This window comes from Spinacia oleracea, chromosome 4 (genome assembly GCF_020520425.1).
Source record: "Spinacia oleracea cultivar Varoflay chromosome 4, BTI_SOV_V1, whole genome shotgun sequence".
Lineage (NCBI taxonomy): Eukaryota > Viridiplantae > Streptophyta > Magnoliopsida > Caryophyllales > Amaranthaceae > Spinacia > Spinacia oleracea.
In genome coordinates, this window is record NC_079490.1 from 31,888,707 (window position 1) to 31,907,808 (window position 19,102).

At 38.1% G+C, this 19,102-nt stretch overlaps 2 protein-coding genes across 2 annotated transcripts; both read left to right on the forward strand.

Annotated features, from left to right (window-relative positions):
* Nucleotides 1-3,677: 3,677 nt before the first annotated feature.
* LOC130471436 (pollen-specific leucine-rich repeat extensin-like protein 1) lies at nt 3,678-4,187 on the forward strand. Its single transcript, XM_056841561.1, has one exon. The coding sequence runs from the start codon at nt 3,678-3,680 to the stop codon at nt 4,185-4,187; it is 510 nt and encodes a 169-aa protein (XP_056697539.1).
* Nucleotides 4,188-4,189: 2 nt separating this feature from the next.
* On the forward strand, nt 4,190-5,321 carry LOC130471437 (uncharacterized). The gene is made up of 2 exons (XM_056841562.1): nt 4,190-5,035; nt 5,088-5,321. Exons 1-2 carry the CDS (start codon nt 4,190-4,192, stop codon nt 5,319-5,321), a joined length of 1,080 nt encoding a protein of 359 aa, XP_056697540.1.
* Nucleotides 5,322-19,102: the final 13,781 nt, after the last annotated feature.

Sequence of the window (19,102 nt, forward strand, 5' to 3'; positions counted from 1 at the left end):
AATCTGCTAGCCTTTTGATTTTGAGAGACCAAGCAAATAGGGTTCATTGATATGTTTATATTTTTGGGGAAAATCTGGTGTTTAGTAGTAGGGTCTTGCTTGATAAATTTATTGTCTTGTCTCTGTGTTAGTAGTTTAAGGTATTTCTGGAAGTATAAGTGGTTTAGTAATTTGTGGTTGCGTTTGCCATCTTACCAGATTTCCTTTTGGGCTGGCCTCAATTTACTTATTAGGTGTCCGTTTTCCTATAATATATAATATATAATATATAATATATGAAACCTTTTTTCTTTCAGATCTCTTTATGTCTTAATTGTTTCTGGACTTTCTTCTATGTGACTAGGACTTGACCCTGCAGAGTACCATGCCCATAATGATGCCTCTGATATAAAGAATGGTGAGATAGTATTGGTTATTATGATTCATGGAGGGAGATGACATGAAAGATCCATATTTGGTTTCTCACATAATGGATCTTATTATGTTAAAAGAGCATGGAGTAAGCTGAAACTGTGTAAGATCAGAAATTTTCAGAAAGGGGCCTCTTCTCCGGTTTCTGTTTCCTTGGGTGAATCATCATTTGTGAGTTGTGACTGAGGCAATCATTCATGATTGAGTCTTGAATTGTTCCACATGCCTTTCCTCCATGGCTCCATGATTCTCCAAAGTGTGTATTTATTTGTTGTTGATTGTTCTTCCATAGTTACCTGAGGGCTGAATTAAGCTATAACAGTTGGAGGCTAACATTCTATCGATTATTGTAAAAGTGATCTTGTATTAGTTTATACATTTCTCAGTTACCCCTCTGCCCTTTTCTTTTTCTTTTTCTTTTAGTTCTTTTATTTTTTCTGTTTGGATGTTTTGTAAATTAGTTTTGGACATACTTGGAGCTCCTTAGTTTAGCGTGGCAATTCTCTCATTTATCTATATTATTACTAGGGAGTAGGGACTTGCCTTACATGGTTACGTTGAACATACAATATATCTTGAAATTGGAAAACAAAGACTTTAATTGTGTTTGGTGGCCTCTTATAAGTTATAACCCAACTTTTAAGTGAAAGGCTGAAAGCTATGGTTTTAACTTTTACTTTTGGCTACATGGAAAATATAAATTGCATTTATTGGATTTCTGGTGGTGTCTCTTAATGCTCAGTTGTTTATTTTATGTACTACAGAGTGTTTTTTAGTTGTCTTCTTGACCATTACTACGTATAATACTATGACTATGACTATGACTATATATAATTCAAACTTTATTTACAATAATAAAATATTGATACCGAGGCTATTTTTTAATACACTTAGCTTTATTTTAGTATTAACGTTTACTCCGTTCAAAATGGTTATGGAATGATATTTTTTTGTTTACGTAAGCACTTTTTGTATGCGACAACAAACATATTAACTTTAACAAATAACAAAATTTCACAAGTTGTAAAAATTGAAATAATCACCATAATTTCATAAAAAGTTTTTGCTAACTTGGGGACAATGCTTACACACTTATGATAATAATGAACAAATACTTGCTTTAGTCACATAGATATCAAGCATTACATAACCATGTTCCACAATATAAAATTAAATACATCTTAATAGAATAATGATAAATATGCATACATATAAAAAGCTCAAAATGAAAACATAAACGTATAATAAACATTAATTACACTGACCAGCACATGATTTTATCATGAGTTCCTACATATTGAATTAGTTTCAATTAAGAAATGAATTACATTAAGGACTGCACATATCATTACCCTTTAAAATAATTTCAAGTCATGATAAATATGTTGGTGCCTATTAATATAAAATTATAGTAAGACTACACTAACCAACCATAATAAATTTATATACTTATAATAAATTTATATACTTTGTCTTAAATAATACTATTAATTTCACTAATTAAATTTTGATAACTTGGGGTTAGCCACCGTCCAACAACTAGTCCCTAAAAATATGTAGAGTTAAACATATATTCAAGAATATTTTTCTTCTTGATCGTAACTTCATATATGGTTAACATATAATATAGGTTTGCTTCTCATTGGCGTGGTGTCATATATTCCCTTTGAGCATCACTACAATGTGACCGTGCATAAGCACGAGATATATATAATGTTGCAAATAATAAAAAGGTATATAAAGAGTAGTCAATTTTGAAATGATAATAATTGCAAATAAAACCTCATAAAAACATATACTCCGTACTGCTATTTAAATAATTCTAACATTTTGAAAATAGGATCAACGTTGCTTGAAACAACGTTGCTTGAAAATAGGATCCTCGTGGTTTGCAGAATTGCAGTGCGTTTAAATAGTAACCTCCGTCTAACTGCTAATCTTGCATTCTTGTATTGTAAATACTCTTCGTATCGATTACTATGTGCATCCATGTTCATTCTGATTATAGATTGACAGCATAATATGTATTAATTAGAGTATGTTTTAGTTCCATCAAACTAAAAGAAAAGGCCTAATTAGAAATGGATTTAAATCATATCTTTAATATAATTTGTTCTCTTATAACTTTTATAATACATTACGGATATTTCATGAAATGCCCCTGAGTTTTGATGTAATTCACCAAATGCCCATCAAGTTCCAATAATTCACCAAATGCCCCTGAAAAATCGAACAATATCATCAAATGCCCACACAGTTAACGGACGTTAACGCTCCGTTAGAGGTAGTTTACTATATTGCCCTTATTTTGCTTTTGGGCGCCATAACCCATCCCTACCCCTTGTTACCCATTCTACAGTTCAAAAAATTTAGAACCTTAAACTGCTTCTCTCTCTCTCTCTCTTTCCCCTGTTCTTCCTCATTCTTCCACCATAACTGCATCATCATTCACACAAAAAGCCTGGAAATTTTGGTGCACATTGAGTTGGAGAAGTCGTTTGCTGGGTTTTTGAACACACGCGAATTCTCATAAAGGGGGATTTAGCGAATTGCGTAAGGAAGGTGTAGAATTTCAAGTTCAAGTGTGAATTTCGCGTTCTTTGGTTACTCGCTCATCGATTAAGGTATGTAATGTGAATCGCTCAAATTATTTTTCGTTTTTACAAACTTCTGTTGCGCGAATTTAGGGTTTAGGGTTTCTGGACATTTGATGTTGGAGATGAGTTGTTTGTTTGCGTTTTCATGAAAGTAAGTATGATTTAATTGTTTAATGTCTTGCATTTCAACTTAGTAATGGAAATTTTTGTTTTTTTGTTGATGTTGTGTTGTGTGTTAGGATGTCTGCAATATGGTTGTTGCTGCACTATAAGTCGAATGATTTTGATGTTAGGGTTCTGGACACAGATAGATGTCAATTGATTGACATTTTCCAAGATATATTTGTGGAATCATCTAAGCAGAATGTATTTTTGCCTGATAAGTTTAGGTTGTACACTGAGTCACCCAAAGGGAGGGTAGAATTGGTAGATGATAATGTGATGATGAGAATGTGGGGGTGGAATAGGGGGAAGGATACAGTGGAATTGTGGGTAGAGGAAACAGATTCTCCAGGGGTAGCTTTTAGGTCTGTTGTAGCCTTGATTCAGATGCAAAGAAAAGAAGAAGAAAAAAAAAATAAGGGAGAGACAGAAAGAGCTTTTGAGGATGCAAAGAGAGGCTGAAGAACAGAGGAGGGCAGAGGAAGAAAATGAGAGGTTGAGGAGGGAATGGAGGAACAACTTAGGTACACAGTTGCTATGGAGGTTCCAGTGGTGGATTGTGAGGATGATGGGATTGAGTATGTGAGGGTTTATGACACAGTGGATGCTGATGAGGTGTTTCCTGGGGTTTCTCAGCCACAACCTGAACCAGAGCAAGAGTCCCCCCCTCCTAAGAAACCTTCCAAGGCCAAACCTAGGAAGAAACTCACTCCAAAAAAGAAGACACCAAAACCTGCCCCCCCCCCCCCCCACAACCCACTGAAACCACAAACACACAAGAAACCACACCACAAACACCCCCACATCAAGCTGAACCAGAACCAGAAACAACCCAACAAACACCCCCACATCAAGCTGAACCAGAACCAGAAACAACCCAACAAACACAGGGAGCACCCCAACCCACACAACCTGAACCAGAGCAAGCTGGACCAGAACCAGTTGTCCCAACCAAACCCAAAAAAACAGGAAGGGCTAGACCTGAGGGGTTTAGGGTGGGGAAACCCACACTGGTAAAAATGGGAAAGTTTGTGTCTAAAGCTAGTAGGGGAGACAAGAGGGCAGCTAGGACATGTAAGGGTAAGGGTGGTGATGTGATATTTGAGGGTGAGGATGATGTAGACAGTGAGGATTCTGATTTTGAGGAATCTCAGAGTGATGATGGTGATGTAGACAGTGATGATGAATCAGACATAGGGGATTTCATTGTTGAGGAGGAGGAGTTGGAAAGTATGAGGGATGACATCCATGATATGTCATTTGAGGACTGTCTAGATGGGAGCTCAAAAAGGGACAAGAATTACAAGAATGGGAAGGTATATGTTGAGCAGCCCTATGGTTCTATTAAGCTTGAACCATGGTTGATATTTACAGATATGGAAGCCTTCCTGGATGTCCTAAGAGACTACTGCATACAGGAGGGGTTTGGGTTGAGTGTTGAGAAGGCAGACAGTAGAAGATACACTGTTGTTTGTGCAGTGGAGGGTTGTGATTGGAGGATACATGCCTCAAAAATGGTGGATAAGTTTAGTTGGACAATCAAATCATTGACTGGGGAGCACAGACAGTGTGGTAGGCTTGAGGTTAACCCCATAGTGACCACCAAATGGTTGGTGGGGAAGTTGTTGCCAGAGATTGAGGCAAACTTAGATATTCCTGTCTTAACATTGAAGAAGATGACTCAACAGAAGTATAGGATACAAGTAAAAACAAGGCTGTTCTACAAGGTTAAAGCATTGGCTAAGGAGGTTATTAATGGGAGTTTTAGTGAGTCCTATGCACTGATACCTAGGTATGCAGAGATGATAAAGGAGACTAACCCTGGGAGTTATGCACTGATCACATGGCATAGTGATCCTGGGGATGTACAACCACAATTCAAGGCTTGCTTTTTTTTCCTTTGGTGCACAAGTAAAGGGATTTCTTAAGGGGTGTAGGCCAATAATAGGAATTGATGGAGCTCACCTCAGTGGGTTTTTCAAGGGGATTCTTCTGTCAGCCTTGGGGATAGATGGCAACAATGAGATCTTCTTGTTGGCTTATGGGGTTGTTGACACTGAGAGCTGGAACTATTTTATGAGGAACCTTAGGGCACTGTTTGAGAGAGAAGGCTGCAGCAGGGATGACTGGACATTCATCAGTGACCACTAGTACATAATTAACCTTAAGTAACACCCAAAAACTGATACATAAAGTGGTAAAAGTGTTACTATAGACAATAGGTAACACTTTAGTGGGTGATACATCCGCCCATGTTCCCTAAGGTCTTATGTAACACTTTGGGTAACGTATGGTAACACTTTTAAAAGTGTTACTATAGACCCTCTTAGGTAACACTTTTTTATATCATTGGTATCATTTTTAAAGATTTACCTTTTATTTCTTATGTAACACTTATTTATCTATAGTAACATTTTTCAATCATATAGTAACACTTTATCCGACATTATGTATCACTTTTGCGAAATAATGTAACACCTTGTTGATCATTAGGTAACATTTTTCAATCATCTTTTGACATAAAGTAACACTTTATTTGACATTATGGATCACTTTTTGCAAACTAATGTAACACCTTGTTAATGAATAGGTAACATTTTATTCTTTTCAAAATTATTATTATTATTATTATTATTATTATTATTTTATTATTATTATTATTATTATAAATACTACTACCACCCCTAATACTACTATGATTATTTAAAATTTGCAACATTTTTTAATTTTTAAAATAATTAACATGTAAAACCACAAAAGTGAAATTAACATATACGATAGACAATAATTTTAATTGATATAATTTCATAGTTTCTTACAAAAACATCAACTAACACCAATTTTGTTTGGCTACTTTAAAAAATCAAAACAAAAAGAATGTCAACTTTGGTCAACTTCGGTCTCTAGACCACCGAGTTCCAAAACAGGAAAAGAAAAATGACAGACAGCAACAGTAGCAAACAGACAGCAGAAAACAGACAACATGCAGTACGTCCAGGTAGAAGCACACAGAAACAGCAGACAGCAGCATGTAGCTCCAAGCAGACAACAGCATGTAGCTCCAAGCAGACAGCAGCAGGTAGCTCCACGCAGACATCATCTCCAAGCAACAACGGCTAGCAGAAGCTCCAAGCAACAACATCACCTCACCAACAACAGAAGCTCCCAACAACAACACTTCACCAACAGCAGCACGTCACCAACAATAGCACCTCACCAAATTGCTCCAAAAGTTCTCGATCCCAAAAAAAAAAGTTTATCTAAGTCAATCTTGTATTATTTATCTCCCCAAAACATCGGCAACTACATATATCTTAGTATGCACCTCACTTTTCGTTTGTTTTTATCCCTTCATTTACTGTTTCATTTCATAGCCATTGATGTAACCCCCAAATCCTTCATTCTTATTCTATTTTCTTCTATCCTCGCCTGTCTAAGTTTCTCATAATATGCCATCTGGATCTTGATTCCTACAAGAAGAACACACAAGATTGTAGAAATATAAACCAACAACTACCAATATTACTTTTCTGCAAAGAATCAAGCTAGGCACGACAGTATACCTGATGACAACGAAGTTACACTACGAAGGAAATAAGTAGAATAATATGTCTTTTAACTCTGGTTTCCAGCTGGTGTCTGCATCAACATCAAAATCAGTGAGCCATTTACATAAGCAACAATGTATCTTCAACCATTTTCACTACCAATGTGTGATGAATCGCCCTAACCAACAACGGTACCACCTGGTATACAACAAAAGACAAAAGTAGAGGAGACAAGCAGTAGCTGCATCACAAAACAACCAATACAACAAGTGATAAGTGTGTGAAGGCTATAGCTCCGTTGCCTCTGCTAGAAGACAAGAGCAGCAACATCAACATTAAATGAAGAGCGTACCAGGTAGAGATCCCAGTATATAAGTAGAAAGGAATAGAGAGGCATTCTGTTTTGTGTGAGTTTTAACAGATTTGTAACCTCGAGTTACTTTTAAGATCGGTAGCTTTAGACAATCTTGTCTAATTCTAGAATTACGGCCATTATTCTTAAGAGGCTTTACACTAGACAAGACCTATTCAGATATGATCAAAAAAAGTACAGATCAGCATGTCGAGATTGCCAGGTAAAACACATACACAACTCAACGGTGGAACAGAAATTGATATAATAATATGCGGTACCATAATGCAAGAAGGTTGAACTCGGACCATCTCTTAAACCTGATACATTGTTGGCCGAGACCAGGGGCGAAGCATAGTGAAGGCCTAGGTAGGCCATGGTGTTAGGTTATGATACATATGACATTTACATAGATCATGCGGAAACAACCATTAACCCAGGAAACATATTATTTACACATAATCATATAGCATAATTAGATGCATACTCTTTGTTGCGTGCCCTCCCTAGCTGCGCCCGAACCGAACAAGAACAAGTCTTTTAGGACTCCAAGTGTCGTCCCTCCGTAGATAGTCCACAGCACGTCCGGATCCGCCTTAAGATTGACCAACTAGAATCGCCCTTAAGGTACTAGAAAATTTCGGCACTTTTGAGCAAGATGTGTGTTTGATTTTCTCTCAAAAAACTCACTTTTGAATACTTTGAAACTTGTATATAAATTATGACCCCTAGGCCTTTATTTATAGAGTTATGGAAAAGGAATCGTAATCCTAGTAGGATGCGAATTAATTGGAATTAGAATCCTACATGAATTCTATTTAATTAATTTATCCAATTAGGAATAGACATTTAATCATACACTGACTCTTGCTGATTCAGGAATCACGCATGAGCACAAACTCACACACACACGGCAGCCACAAGGACTGCCCATGCGTGCGAGCTGTAGCCCACGCAGCAAGGCCCACGCATCCGTGGCCTTGGCGCGCGCTGGGCTTGTGCGTGTTTGCTGGGCGACGGCCTGGCTTCGTGCTGGGCCTTCGTCCGGCAGGCCTCGTCCGATGCTAATTCGTACGATACGCTTCCGATTAAATTTCCATTTCCGGAATCTATTTCCGATACGAACAATATTTAATATTTCCGATTCCGGAATTAATTTCCGTTTCGAACAAATATTTAATATTTCCGTTTCCGGAATTATTTTCCGATTCCGGCAATATTTCCGATTCTGACAATATTTCCGTTTCCGGCAATATTTCCGATTCTGGTAATATTTCCATTTCCAATAATATTTTCCGATACGTACCATGTTTCCGTTTCCGGTAACATCTACGACTTGGATAATATTCATATTTCCGATACGATCCATATTTCCGTTTCCGGCAATATCATCGTTTCCGGAGTATTCATTTCTTGCCTGTGACGTTCTTAGCTCCCACTGAAACCAAGATCCGTCGGTTCCGAATATTCATAGATGGAGTATTTAATGCCATTAAATACTTGATCCGTTTACGTACTATTTGTGTGACCCTACGGGTTCAGTCAAGAGTAAGCTGTGGATTAATATCATTAATTCCACTTGAACTGAAGCGGCCTCTAGCTAGGCATTCAGCTCACTTGATCTCACTGAATTATTAACTTGTTAATTAATACTGAACCGCATTTATTAGACTTAACATAGAATGCATACTTGGACCAAGGGCATTATTTCCTTCAGTCTCCCACTTGTCCTTAGGGACAAGTGTGCATTTCCTAATTCCTTTGTCGCTCGATGCTTGCTCTTGAACATAAGGTAAGAGTTGTCATCCTTATTATGTCCAGAGGTGTTCCTCGGTTTCAGAGTTCAACTGATCAAATAAACAGATAATCATAGCCTATGATTCATCCGAGCACGGCCATGCATTTCACAGTTTCTAGCTCTCCGAGTGGCCTTGTACAACTTTTAAGCATCTCATCCCGATTTATGGGAGGACAATCCCAATCTTGCGATCTTGAGATTAGACTTCGTTTGATAGGTGATTACCTGAGCGTTGCCTTTATAGCCTCCTTTTACGGTGCGACGGTTGGTCAACGTCAAAGCAACCAGTTCTCAAACAAGTAATCTCAAATCACTCAGGTATTGAGGATTTAGTGTCTAATAATTTAATGAAATTTACTTATGACAGACTTTCATCTCTTACAGTAAAGTTTCATAGGTCTTGTCCGATACTAGTCTTCCCAAAGTAAGTATCTATGCAAATGATTATGACATTGCCATGTCCACATAGTTCAAGAAACAGAACTACTAGTCATCTTGCATTCTAATCGTCTAACGTTTTCTATGCGTCCAATTTTATAGAAAACTCCGATTAGGGACCATTTTCAACCTTTGACATTCAAGTTCACTTGATAGACATTTCTTAGTCACAGGACTGGTCCTGACAGTCTATCTTGAATATATCGTCAAGTTGAAGGGACTCATCATTTAATAAACCACGAATTAAATGGAAAAATGAATTCCTTTCATTTATTGTGAATGATTAACCAATAATGTTTTACAAAGATTTAAACTCTAAAACTTTAAAACATTAAACAGAGACATCAAAGCCATTCTCCAATATGCTTGATTCCCATAGCTGCAGTGTGCGAGTTGTGCTTCGCTTGCGGCAGAGGTTTAGTTAATGGATCTGATATGTTGTCATCAGTTCCAATTTTGCTTATCTCGACTTCTTTTCTTTCAACGAACTCTCGTAGAAGGTGAAATCTACGAAGTACATGCTTGACTCTCTGGTGGTGTCTAGGCTCTTTTGCCTGTGCAATAGCTCCGTTATTATCACAATACAGGGCTATTGGTCCTTTAATGGAGGGGACTACACCAAGTTCTCCTATGAACTTCCTTAGCCATATAGCTTCCTTTGCTGCTTCATGTGCAGCAATGTACTCCGCTTCAGTTGTAGAATCCGCAATGGTGCTTTGCTTAGCACTTTTCCAGCTTACTGCTCCTCCGTTGAGGCAGAAGACAAACCCAGACTGTGATCTGAAATCATCTTTGTCGGTTTGGAAACTTGCGTCCGTATAGCCTTTAACAATTAATTCATCATCTCCACCATAGACCAGGAAGTCATCTTTGTGCCTTTTCAGGTACTTCAGAATGTTCTTGGCAGCAGTCCAATGCGCCTCTCCTGGGTCTGACTGGTATCTGCTCGTAGCACTGAGTGCGTACGCAACATCCGGGCGTGTACATATCATAGCATACATTATTGAACCAATCAATGATGCATATGGAATCCCATTCATTCGTCTACGCTCATCAAGTGTTTTTGGGCACTGAGTCTTGCTTAGAGTCATTCCATGAGACATGGGTAGGTAGCCTCGCTTGGAGTCCGCCATCTTGAACCTATCAAGCACCTTATTGATATAAGTGCTTTGACTAAGTCCAATCATCCTTTTAGATCTATCTCTGTAAATCTTGATGCCCAATATGTACTGTGCTTCTCCTAGATCCTTCATCGAAAAACATTTCCCAAGCCAAATCTTGACAGAGTTCAACATAGGAATGTCATTTCCGATAAGCAATATGTCGTCGACATATAATACTAGGAAAGCAATTTTGCTCCCACTGACCTTCTTGTATACACAAGATTCGTCCGCGTTCTTGATGAAACCAAAGTCACTGACTGCTTCATCAAAACGTATATTCCAGCTCCTGGATGCCTGCTTCAATCCGTAGATTGATTTCTTTAGCTTGCATACCTTTTTAGCATTCTTTGGATCCTCAAAACCTTCAGGCTGTGTCATAAACACAGTTTCTGTTAAAACGCCGTTTAAGAAAGCAGTTTTGACATCCATCTGCCATATTTCGTAATCGTAATATGCAGCGATTGCTAACATTATTCGAATAGACTTTAGCATTGCAACTGGTGAAAAGGTTTCATCGTAATCCACACCGTGGACTTGCCTGTAACCTTTTGCAACCAATCTAGCTTTGAAAACTTCAAGTTTCCCATCCTTGTCCTTTTTCAGTTTGAAAACCCATTTGCTTCCAATGGCTTGGTAGCCATCTGGCAAATCGACCAAATCCCATACTTGGTTTTCAGACATGGAGTCTAATTCAGATTGCATGGCTTCTTGCCATTGCTTGGAGCTAGGGCTCGTCATAGCTTGCTTGTAAGTCGCAGGTTCATCACTTTCAAGTAATAGAACGTCATAGCTCTCGTTCGTCAAAATACCTAAGTACCTTTCCGGTTGAGATCTATATCTTTGCGATCTACGCGGGGTAACTTTTCTAGATTGACCATGATTCTCACCAGATTCTTCTAAAGATCTCTGAGTTTCATCCTGAATGTCATCTTGAGCATTCTCTAGAGTTTGTTGTTCGACTCGAATTTCTTCGAGGTCTACTTTTCTCCCACTTGTCATTTTGGAAATGTGATCCTTCTCCAAAAAGACACCATCTCGAGCAACAAACACTTTGTTCTCAGATGTATTGTAGAAGTAATACCCCTTTGTTTCCTTTGGATAGCCCACAAGGATACATTTGTCAGATTTTGGATGAAGTTTGTCTGAAATTAATCGTTTGACGTATACTTCACATCCCCAAATCTTAAGAAAAGACACATTTGGAGGCTTTCCAAACCATAATTCGTATGGAGTCTTTTCGACAGCTTTAGACGGAGCTCTATTTATAGTGAGTGCAGCTGTATTTAGTGCATGTCCCCAAAATTCTAATGGAAGTTCGGCCTGACCCATCATTGACCTGACCATGTCTAGCAAGGTTCTGTTCCTCCGTTCTGACACACCGTTCCATTGTGGTGTTCCAGGAGGAGTCAATTCTGATAGAATTCCACATTCTTTCAGATGGTCATCAAATTCATAGCTCAGATATTCACCGCCTCTATCAGACCGCAGCGCCTTAATCTTCTTGCCTAATTGATTCTCTACTTCACTCTGAAATTCCTTGAATTTGTCAAAGGATTCAGACTTATGCTTCATTAGGTAGACATAACCATACCTACTGAAGTCATCAGTGAAAGTGATAAAGTAGCTGAAACCACCTCTAGCATTTGTACTCATTGGTCCACATACATCTGTATGGATTAAACCCAATAGTTCATTTGCTCTTTCTCCAACTTTAGAGAAAGGTTGCTTTGTCATTTTGCCAAGTAAACATGATTCGCATTTGCCATAATCCTCTAAGTCAAATGGTTCTAGAATTTCTTCCCTTTGAAGTCTTTCTAAGCGTTTCAAGTTTATATGGCCTAATCGACAATGCCACAGATAGGTGAGATCTGAATCATCCTTTTTGGCCTTTTTGGTATTTATGTTATATACTTGTTTGTCGTGATCTAATAAATAAAGTCCATTGACTAATCTAGCAGATCCATAAAACATCTCTTTAAAATAAAACGAACAACTATTGTCTTTTATTATAAAGGAAAATCCCTTAGCATCTAAGCAAGAAACTGAAATGATGTTTTTAGTAAGACTTGGAACATGGAAACATTCTTCCAGTTCCAAAACTAGCCCGGAGGGCAACGACAAATAGTAAGTTCCTACGGCTAATGCAGCAATCCGTGCTCCATTTCCCACTCGTAGGTCGACTTCTCCCTTGCTTAACTTTCTACTTCTTCTTAGTCCCTGTGGATTGGAACATAAGTGTGAGCCACAACCTGTATCTAATACCCAAGAAGTTGAATTAGCAAGTATACAGTCTATAACGAAAATACCTGAAGATGGAACGACTGTTCCGTTCTTCTGATCTTCCTTTAGCTTTGGACATTCTCTTTTGTAATGGCCTATTCCATCACAATAAAGACAGCTTGATGTGGACTTGTCCTGCTTTGATTTAGCATTGCCCTTGGACTTTCCACCTTTCTTGAATGGTCTCTTTCTAGCCTTGAGTAAATCTTTGGCTTCACAGTCCAGTACTATTTCAGCCTTTCTGACAAGGTGAATAAATTCTGCAACTGTTTCTTCTCTTGGTTCACTTAGGTATTGTTGCTTGAAGCGACCAAACCCACTGTGTAGTGAATTGAGCAAGACAGAGACTGCCATCCTTTCGCTTATTGGTGTTCCTAGTAGACTTAGGCGATCAAAATATGAACACATAAGATCCACATGGAACCTCAGTGGGACGCCTACCCTCTGTTTAGTGCGAAGGAGCTGAACATGTGTTTCTTGGACCTCCATCCTATAACACCTGTTGGGAGAACTAACCTTTAGCCCAGACATTGATTCAATCAACTCATGGACGTTCAGGTCCCTGTCCTCCGTACTTCCACGACAGATATCCCTCAGATTCTTGATGAGCGTAAAAGGTTCATAGGCTACAAACCTTCTAGCCCAATCATCAGGGATATTGTTCAGCATGAGACTCATAACCTTTTTGAGATCCGCATCCCAGGCGTAAAATCTCTCAGGGGTCATGTCTCTGGCATAGTAGCTTGGCATGGGATGTGATAGTACATACTCAAGTCCATTGAGTTTGACTATTTCAACTAGCTTAGCTTCCCATTCAAGAAAATTTGTCAGGTTCAGCTTGACCATAAGCTCAGAACCCATGATGATGTTTTGATTGTTGTTTGCCATATTAAAACTACAATTGAAAAGAATAAACAAATAAATAACCATTCACAGTTTCTCTTAATAAACTTAAATTCTAGCATACATGCATAATTCAATGTTTATTAAGCATTTTATTCAAGTTATGTGTTCCGGCAGGTGTGAATAAAATGATTCCAAGATCCTAAAATCATTGAAGAACTAAGCACAGTTTGTCGACTTAATCCTAGAACATCTTAGGTAAGCAAAAGCCTTTTGCTAATAGTCTAGAAACTATTCTTGGTTGATAGGTACGTCTAAGAACTTATTAGGTAAACCTATCGAATTTGCCACGACATAAAAGGACTCCTTACTTATATCGTTGAGTTTCACCAAAACTAACATGTACTCACAATTATTTGTGTACCTTGCCCCTTTAGGACCAATAAGTAACACCTCGCTGAGCGAAAACTATTACTAGATTGATGTAAAGGATATCCAAGCAAGTGTATATTTTGGCATGGCACCTTTTAACTCAATTTTTAAGTTTGGAACTTAAGGCTCTTACTATGTTGGTTAGATTTTAAGTGAACTAAAATCCTTAATCATGCAACATAATCAAGCTTTTGATCTCATGCATTTTAAGACATATTTAAAGCAATAAATAACTTAAAACATGCATAAGATATTTGTGATCTAGTATGGCCCGACTTCATCTTGAAGCTTTGACTTCAAAGTCCGTCTTGAAAATCTCCGTGGGAGGCACCATTTTCTTCAAATAGGATAAGCTATAACTAATTACAACTATTTGATGGTACGCAGACCATATTTGAATTGAAAAATAACTTTGGTGCTTTAGACCAATTACATTCAAATTAATGGTACGCAGACCATATTTTCTATCCTATTTGGGCCATACTAGTCACTTCATAACCTGCAAAACAGTACATATACAATATATACCATTCACCCATTCATTATCATGAATGGCCCACATAGCTGGTTAGTAAAACACATTATGCATCACGTAAACATTTGCAGCAATTAATCAAGGTCACCAATAATCTACCAATTATTCAGTCCTTATTAATTCTAATCGAGTTGTTTTAACCTTAAGGATTTGTAGACCTAATCAAGAGTTTATGACTAAAAAGCGCTCCCACTCAAACCAATAAATTCATATGCTTTACTAATTTTAAACATAAAATTGTATTTCTAGTCTAACCGGAAACATACAAATTTAATTAAAATTTAAAGCTCATATAAATTTATAATTGAATCCAAAAATTTAATTTAATTTCAGTCGCATTTAAATTAATTCATGATTTTAATTTTAGTAAAATAATTAGAATAAATTCCATTTATTATAATTATAATATTCAAAATTAAAATCCAAGAAATTAATTCAAATTATTAATTTTAAAATTAATTAAAATTACGTGAACTGAAATTTTCAAATTAAACATTCAAAACGATCTAATCGTAACGCAAACACCCTACGCGTTGCACGCCCATGGGCCGTACGCACACAGCCATTGCTGGCCATGTGCGCGCAGCCCATGCGCTCGTAGCATAGCTGCTGCTGTCCCAACGCAAGCCTCCGCACAGCGCCCCATCGCACGCGAGCTATCGCTCGCAGTGCGCGCGCGAGATCGCTCGCTGGGCGCGCTGGCTCGCTCGCTGGCGCGCGAGATCGCTCGCTGGCGCGCGAGATCGCTCGCTGCGCGCGCGCGAGCCATCGCTCGCTGGGGCGCGAGATCGCTCGCTGGCGCGCGAGATCGCTCGCTGCGCGCGCGCGATCGCTCGCTGCGCGCGCGCGAGCCATCGCTCGCTGGTGCGCGACATCGCTCGCTGGGCGGGCGACGTCGCGCGCTGTGCGCGCGAGTGATGCTGTGCGCAGCGCTCGTGGCACGCGAGCTTGCGCTCGCTGCGCGCGAGGCTGCGCGCACTTGTGCGAGGCAGCGCGCGTTGTGGCGCAGCTCGCTTGCTGCCCACACGCGACTGCCTTGGCTCGCCCCTCGCCCATGCCCATACGTTCATTGCTCGTGGCACACGACACAAGGCAAGGCTGTTGCCTTGCGCTCGTGCACTACGCCCTTGCTCATTGCATTCGTGCCGCACGGGCGACGAGCTCCCTTGCTCGTCGTCGCATGCCCGCATTATACAACACCCCTTAAGGGTAACACGAAGCGTCCATTGCTTCGTGCGTGCAAGTTATTTGAACGAATCGCATAAAAATTTAAAATTTATATTTAAAATTAATGACAAATTAATAAATATTATTAATTTCATAATTTTAGGGCGAAAAATCGAAAATTTATTATCCAATTGATTTCCGATTGATATGGATTCAAGTCTAGGTCATAAAAATTTAAAATTTATCGTAAATTTACAATTTTTATGGTGGTTTTTAATCATAGGTTTCTAATTAAATTACAATTAATTATGAAAATCAAATTAATTCTAAATTATTCTAATTTTCAACAAATTAATCATAATTACAAATTAGATTGCATAATTAACAAGACTAGGCATTCAAACTTGTTAAACATATGCAGTAGGTCAATCAAAAATTCAAGATTTATCAACAGGAATCGCAAATATTTAATTTAACATCTTAAATTTACGAAATTTTGCATCCGAAAAACTAAAACCTTCGAAAAGTCATAGTTAGGCTTCGAATTTGAGAATTCTGGGTTCGGCAGAAAAATACTATTTTTGTCAAAATTTTAGAATGCCTTTTACATGCGGAATTGACACAAAAATCACTCAATTCGGATGAGTAATGAAGAAACTGCCGAAAAACTGCGTACATATAATTAAATAAACGCAATTTGCAATTAATTAACAATTACGAAAATTAATCACCCCTTTTAATTCTTGCAAATTTGTAATATTTAACCATGTTCATGCAATTTAGATTATGAAAATAATAAGGGGCTCGTGATACCACTGTTAGGTTATGATACATATGACATTTACATAGATCATGCGGAAACAACCATTAACCCAGGAAACATATTATTTACACATAATCATATAGCATAATTAGATGCATACTCTTTGTTGCGTGCCCTCCCTAGCTGCGCCCGAACCGAACAAGAACAAGTCTTTTAGGACTCCAAGTGTCGTCCCTCCGTAGATAGTCCACAGCACGTCCGGATCCGCCTTAAGATTGACCAACTAGAATCGCCCTTAAGGTACTAGAAAATTTCGGCACTTTTGAGCAAGATGTGTGTTTGATTTTCTCTCAAAAAACTCACTTTTGAATACTTTGAAACTTGTATATAAATTATGACCCCTAGGCCTTTATTTATAGAGTTATGGAAAAGGAATCGTAATCCTAGTAGGATGCGAATTAATTGGAATTAGAATCCTACATGAATTCTATTTAATTAATTTATCCAATTAGGAATAGACATTTAATCATACACTGACTCTTGCTGATTCAGGAATCACGCATGAGCACAAACTCACACACACACGGCAGCCACAAGGACTGCCCATGCGTGCGAGCTGTAGCCCACGCAGCAAGGCCCACGCATCCGTGGCCTTGGCGCGCGCTGGGCTTGTGCGTGTTTGCTGGGCGACGGCCTGGCTTCGTGCTGGGCCTTCGTCCGGCAGGCCTCGTCCGATGCTAATTCGTACGATACGCTTCCGATTAAATTTCCATTTCCGGAATCTATTTCCGATACGAACAATATTTAATATTTCCGATTCCGGAATTAATTTCCGTTTCGAACAAATATTTAATATTTCCGTTTCCGGAATTATTTTCCGATTCCGGCAATATTTCCGATTCTGACAATATTTCCGTTTCCGGCAATATTTCCGATTCTGGTAATATTTCCATTTCCAATAATATTTTCCGATACGTACCATGTTTCCGTTTCCGGTAACATCTACGACTTGGATAATATTCATATTTCCGATACGATCCATATTTCCGTTTCCGGCAATATCATCGTTTCCGGAGTATTCATTTCTTGCCTGTGACGTTCTTAGCTCCCACTGAAACCAAGATCCGTCGGTTCCGAATATTCATAGATGGAGTATTTAATGCCATTAAATACTTGATCCGTTTACGTACTATTTGTGTGACCCTACGGGTTCAGTCAAGAGTAAGCTGTGGATTAATATCATTAATTCCACTTGAACTGAAGCGGCCTCTAGCTAGGCATTCAGCTCACTTGATCTCACTGAATTATTAACTTGTTAATTAATACTGAACCGCATTTATTAGACTTAACATAGAATGCATACTTGGACCAAGGGCATTATTTCCTTCACATGGCCCCCCTGAAGGCCCAACGACACCTATTAAATAAAAGACTAATAAGTTAACATTAGATAGTTTTCTATTGGACTGGCCCCCCTAAGCGGCTAAGCCCACTTCCTTAATTAGTGTTCAGCCCCCCTTGATAACCAAGTCTGGCTTCGCCCCTGGCCGAGACTACGCAATTCATCAAATTAAAACAAGTATAATGTAAGATATCACTAAATCAAAGACATAAACGGAAAATATTTCAATAGCATGTAAATAATGCAGACAACATAATGAGAACCTCAAAAGAGAAGGACAAGCAAGATTTTTTAATCCATGAGTAACCAGTAGCTACCAGCCAAAAGGGGGACAAAATACTCAAATATATCATGGATAAACATCAGCATATTGCAGGGATTGAACTTGTCAATTCTAAGATATATCTCAAACTGGATTCAAAGCATCAAAGTAAAAAAAAAACAAAATTTAGAATGAAATTAAGACCCAAACTGTATTATATTCAGGTACTCAAAATGAGTTAGCAGCAATCAGCATCAAAGATTATATTTATTGTGTTTATACTTTAATAAAGCTCATCATTATTTGCCAAAAAAAAAAAAAAAAAAAAAAGGGCTTGGAATCAGTGTTAATAGACTTTATACTCCAATTCATTATAGAATACTTTGAGAGGGTTGTAAACTCCAATCAACAATCATCAATCAGCAATCATCAATCAGCAATCAGTGTTGATACTTTGAGATATAATACAGTAAAAAAATTAAACTCCAATCAGCATAACTGAATGAGGGCTAGAGCTCAATTATACTCCAATAGAAAGGAAATGATCTTTAAATTTTCAAGATTAATAGTACTCTAATACCAATTAATACTATACAAGCACTTTGAAACTCAATTCATAAAACCAAAAACAGCCACATTGAAATTTTGCCGATTGTTCAATTGAAATTGAATTACCAAAAACCACACAAAACATAAAATTAAAACAGTAAACTCAGCAATAATCAACAAACAAATCATACACAAACACCGTTAATCAAAAGTTGACAAGAGATTAGTTGAAACAGAATTTAGAAAATTAAATTCGACACAAAATTGACAAGTTAATGAAAGCCAAATTCACACAAAATCAACCCAAAATTTGGAAAAACAATCCGTCACAAATTCAATCTCAAAATCAGCCTATAATTTGCGTCAAATTCGACCTACAATTCATTACAAATTCGACCTA

Bases quoted from the DNA above. Each gene is read 5' to 3' on its own strand.
- LOC130471436 (XM_056841561.1), top strand. From the start codon at position 3,678: ATGGAGGAACAACTTAGGTACACAGTTGCTATGGAGGTTCCAGTGGTG.
- LOC130471437 (XM_056841562.1), top strand. From the start codon at position 4,190: ATGGGAAAGTTTGTGTCTAAAGCTAGTAGGGGAGACAAGAGGGCAGCT. The intron at 5,036-5,087 runs GTACAACCACAA...GCACAAGTAAAG, and splicing joins GGCATAGTGATCCTGGGGAT to GGATTTCTTAAGGGGTGTAG.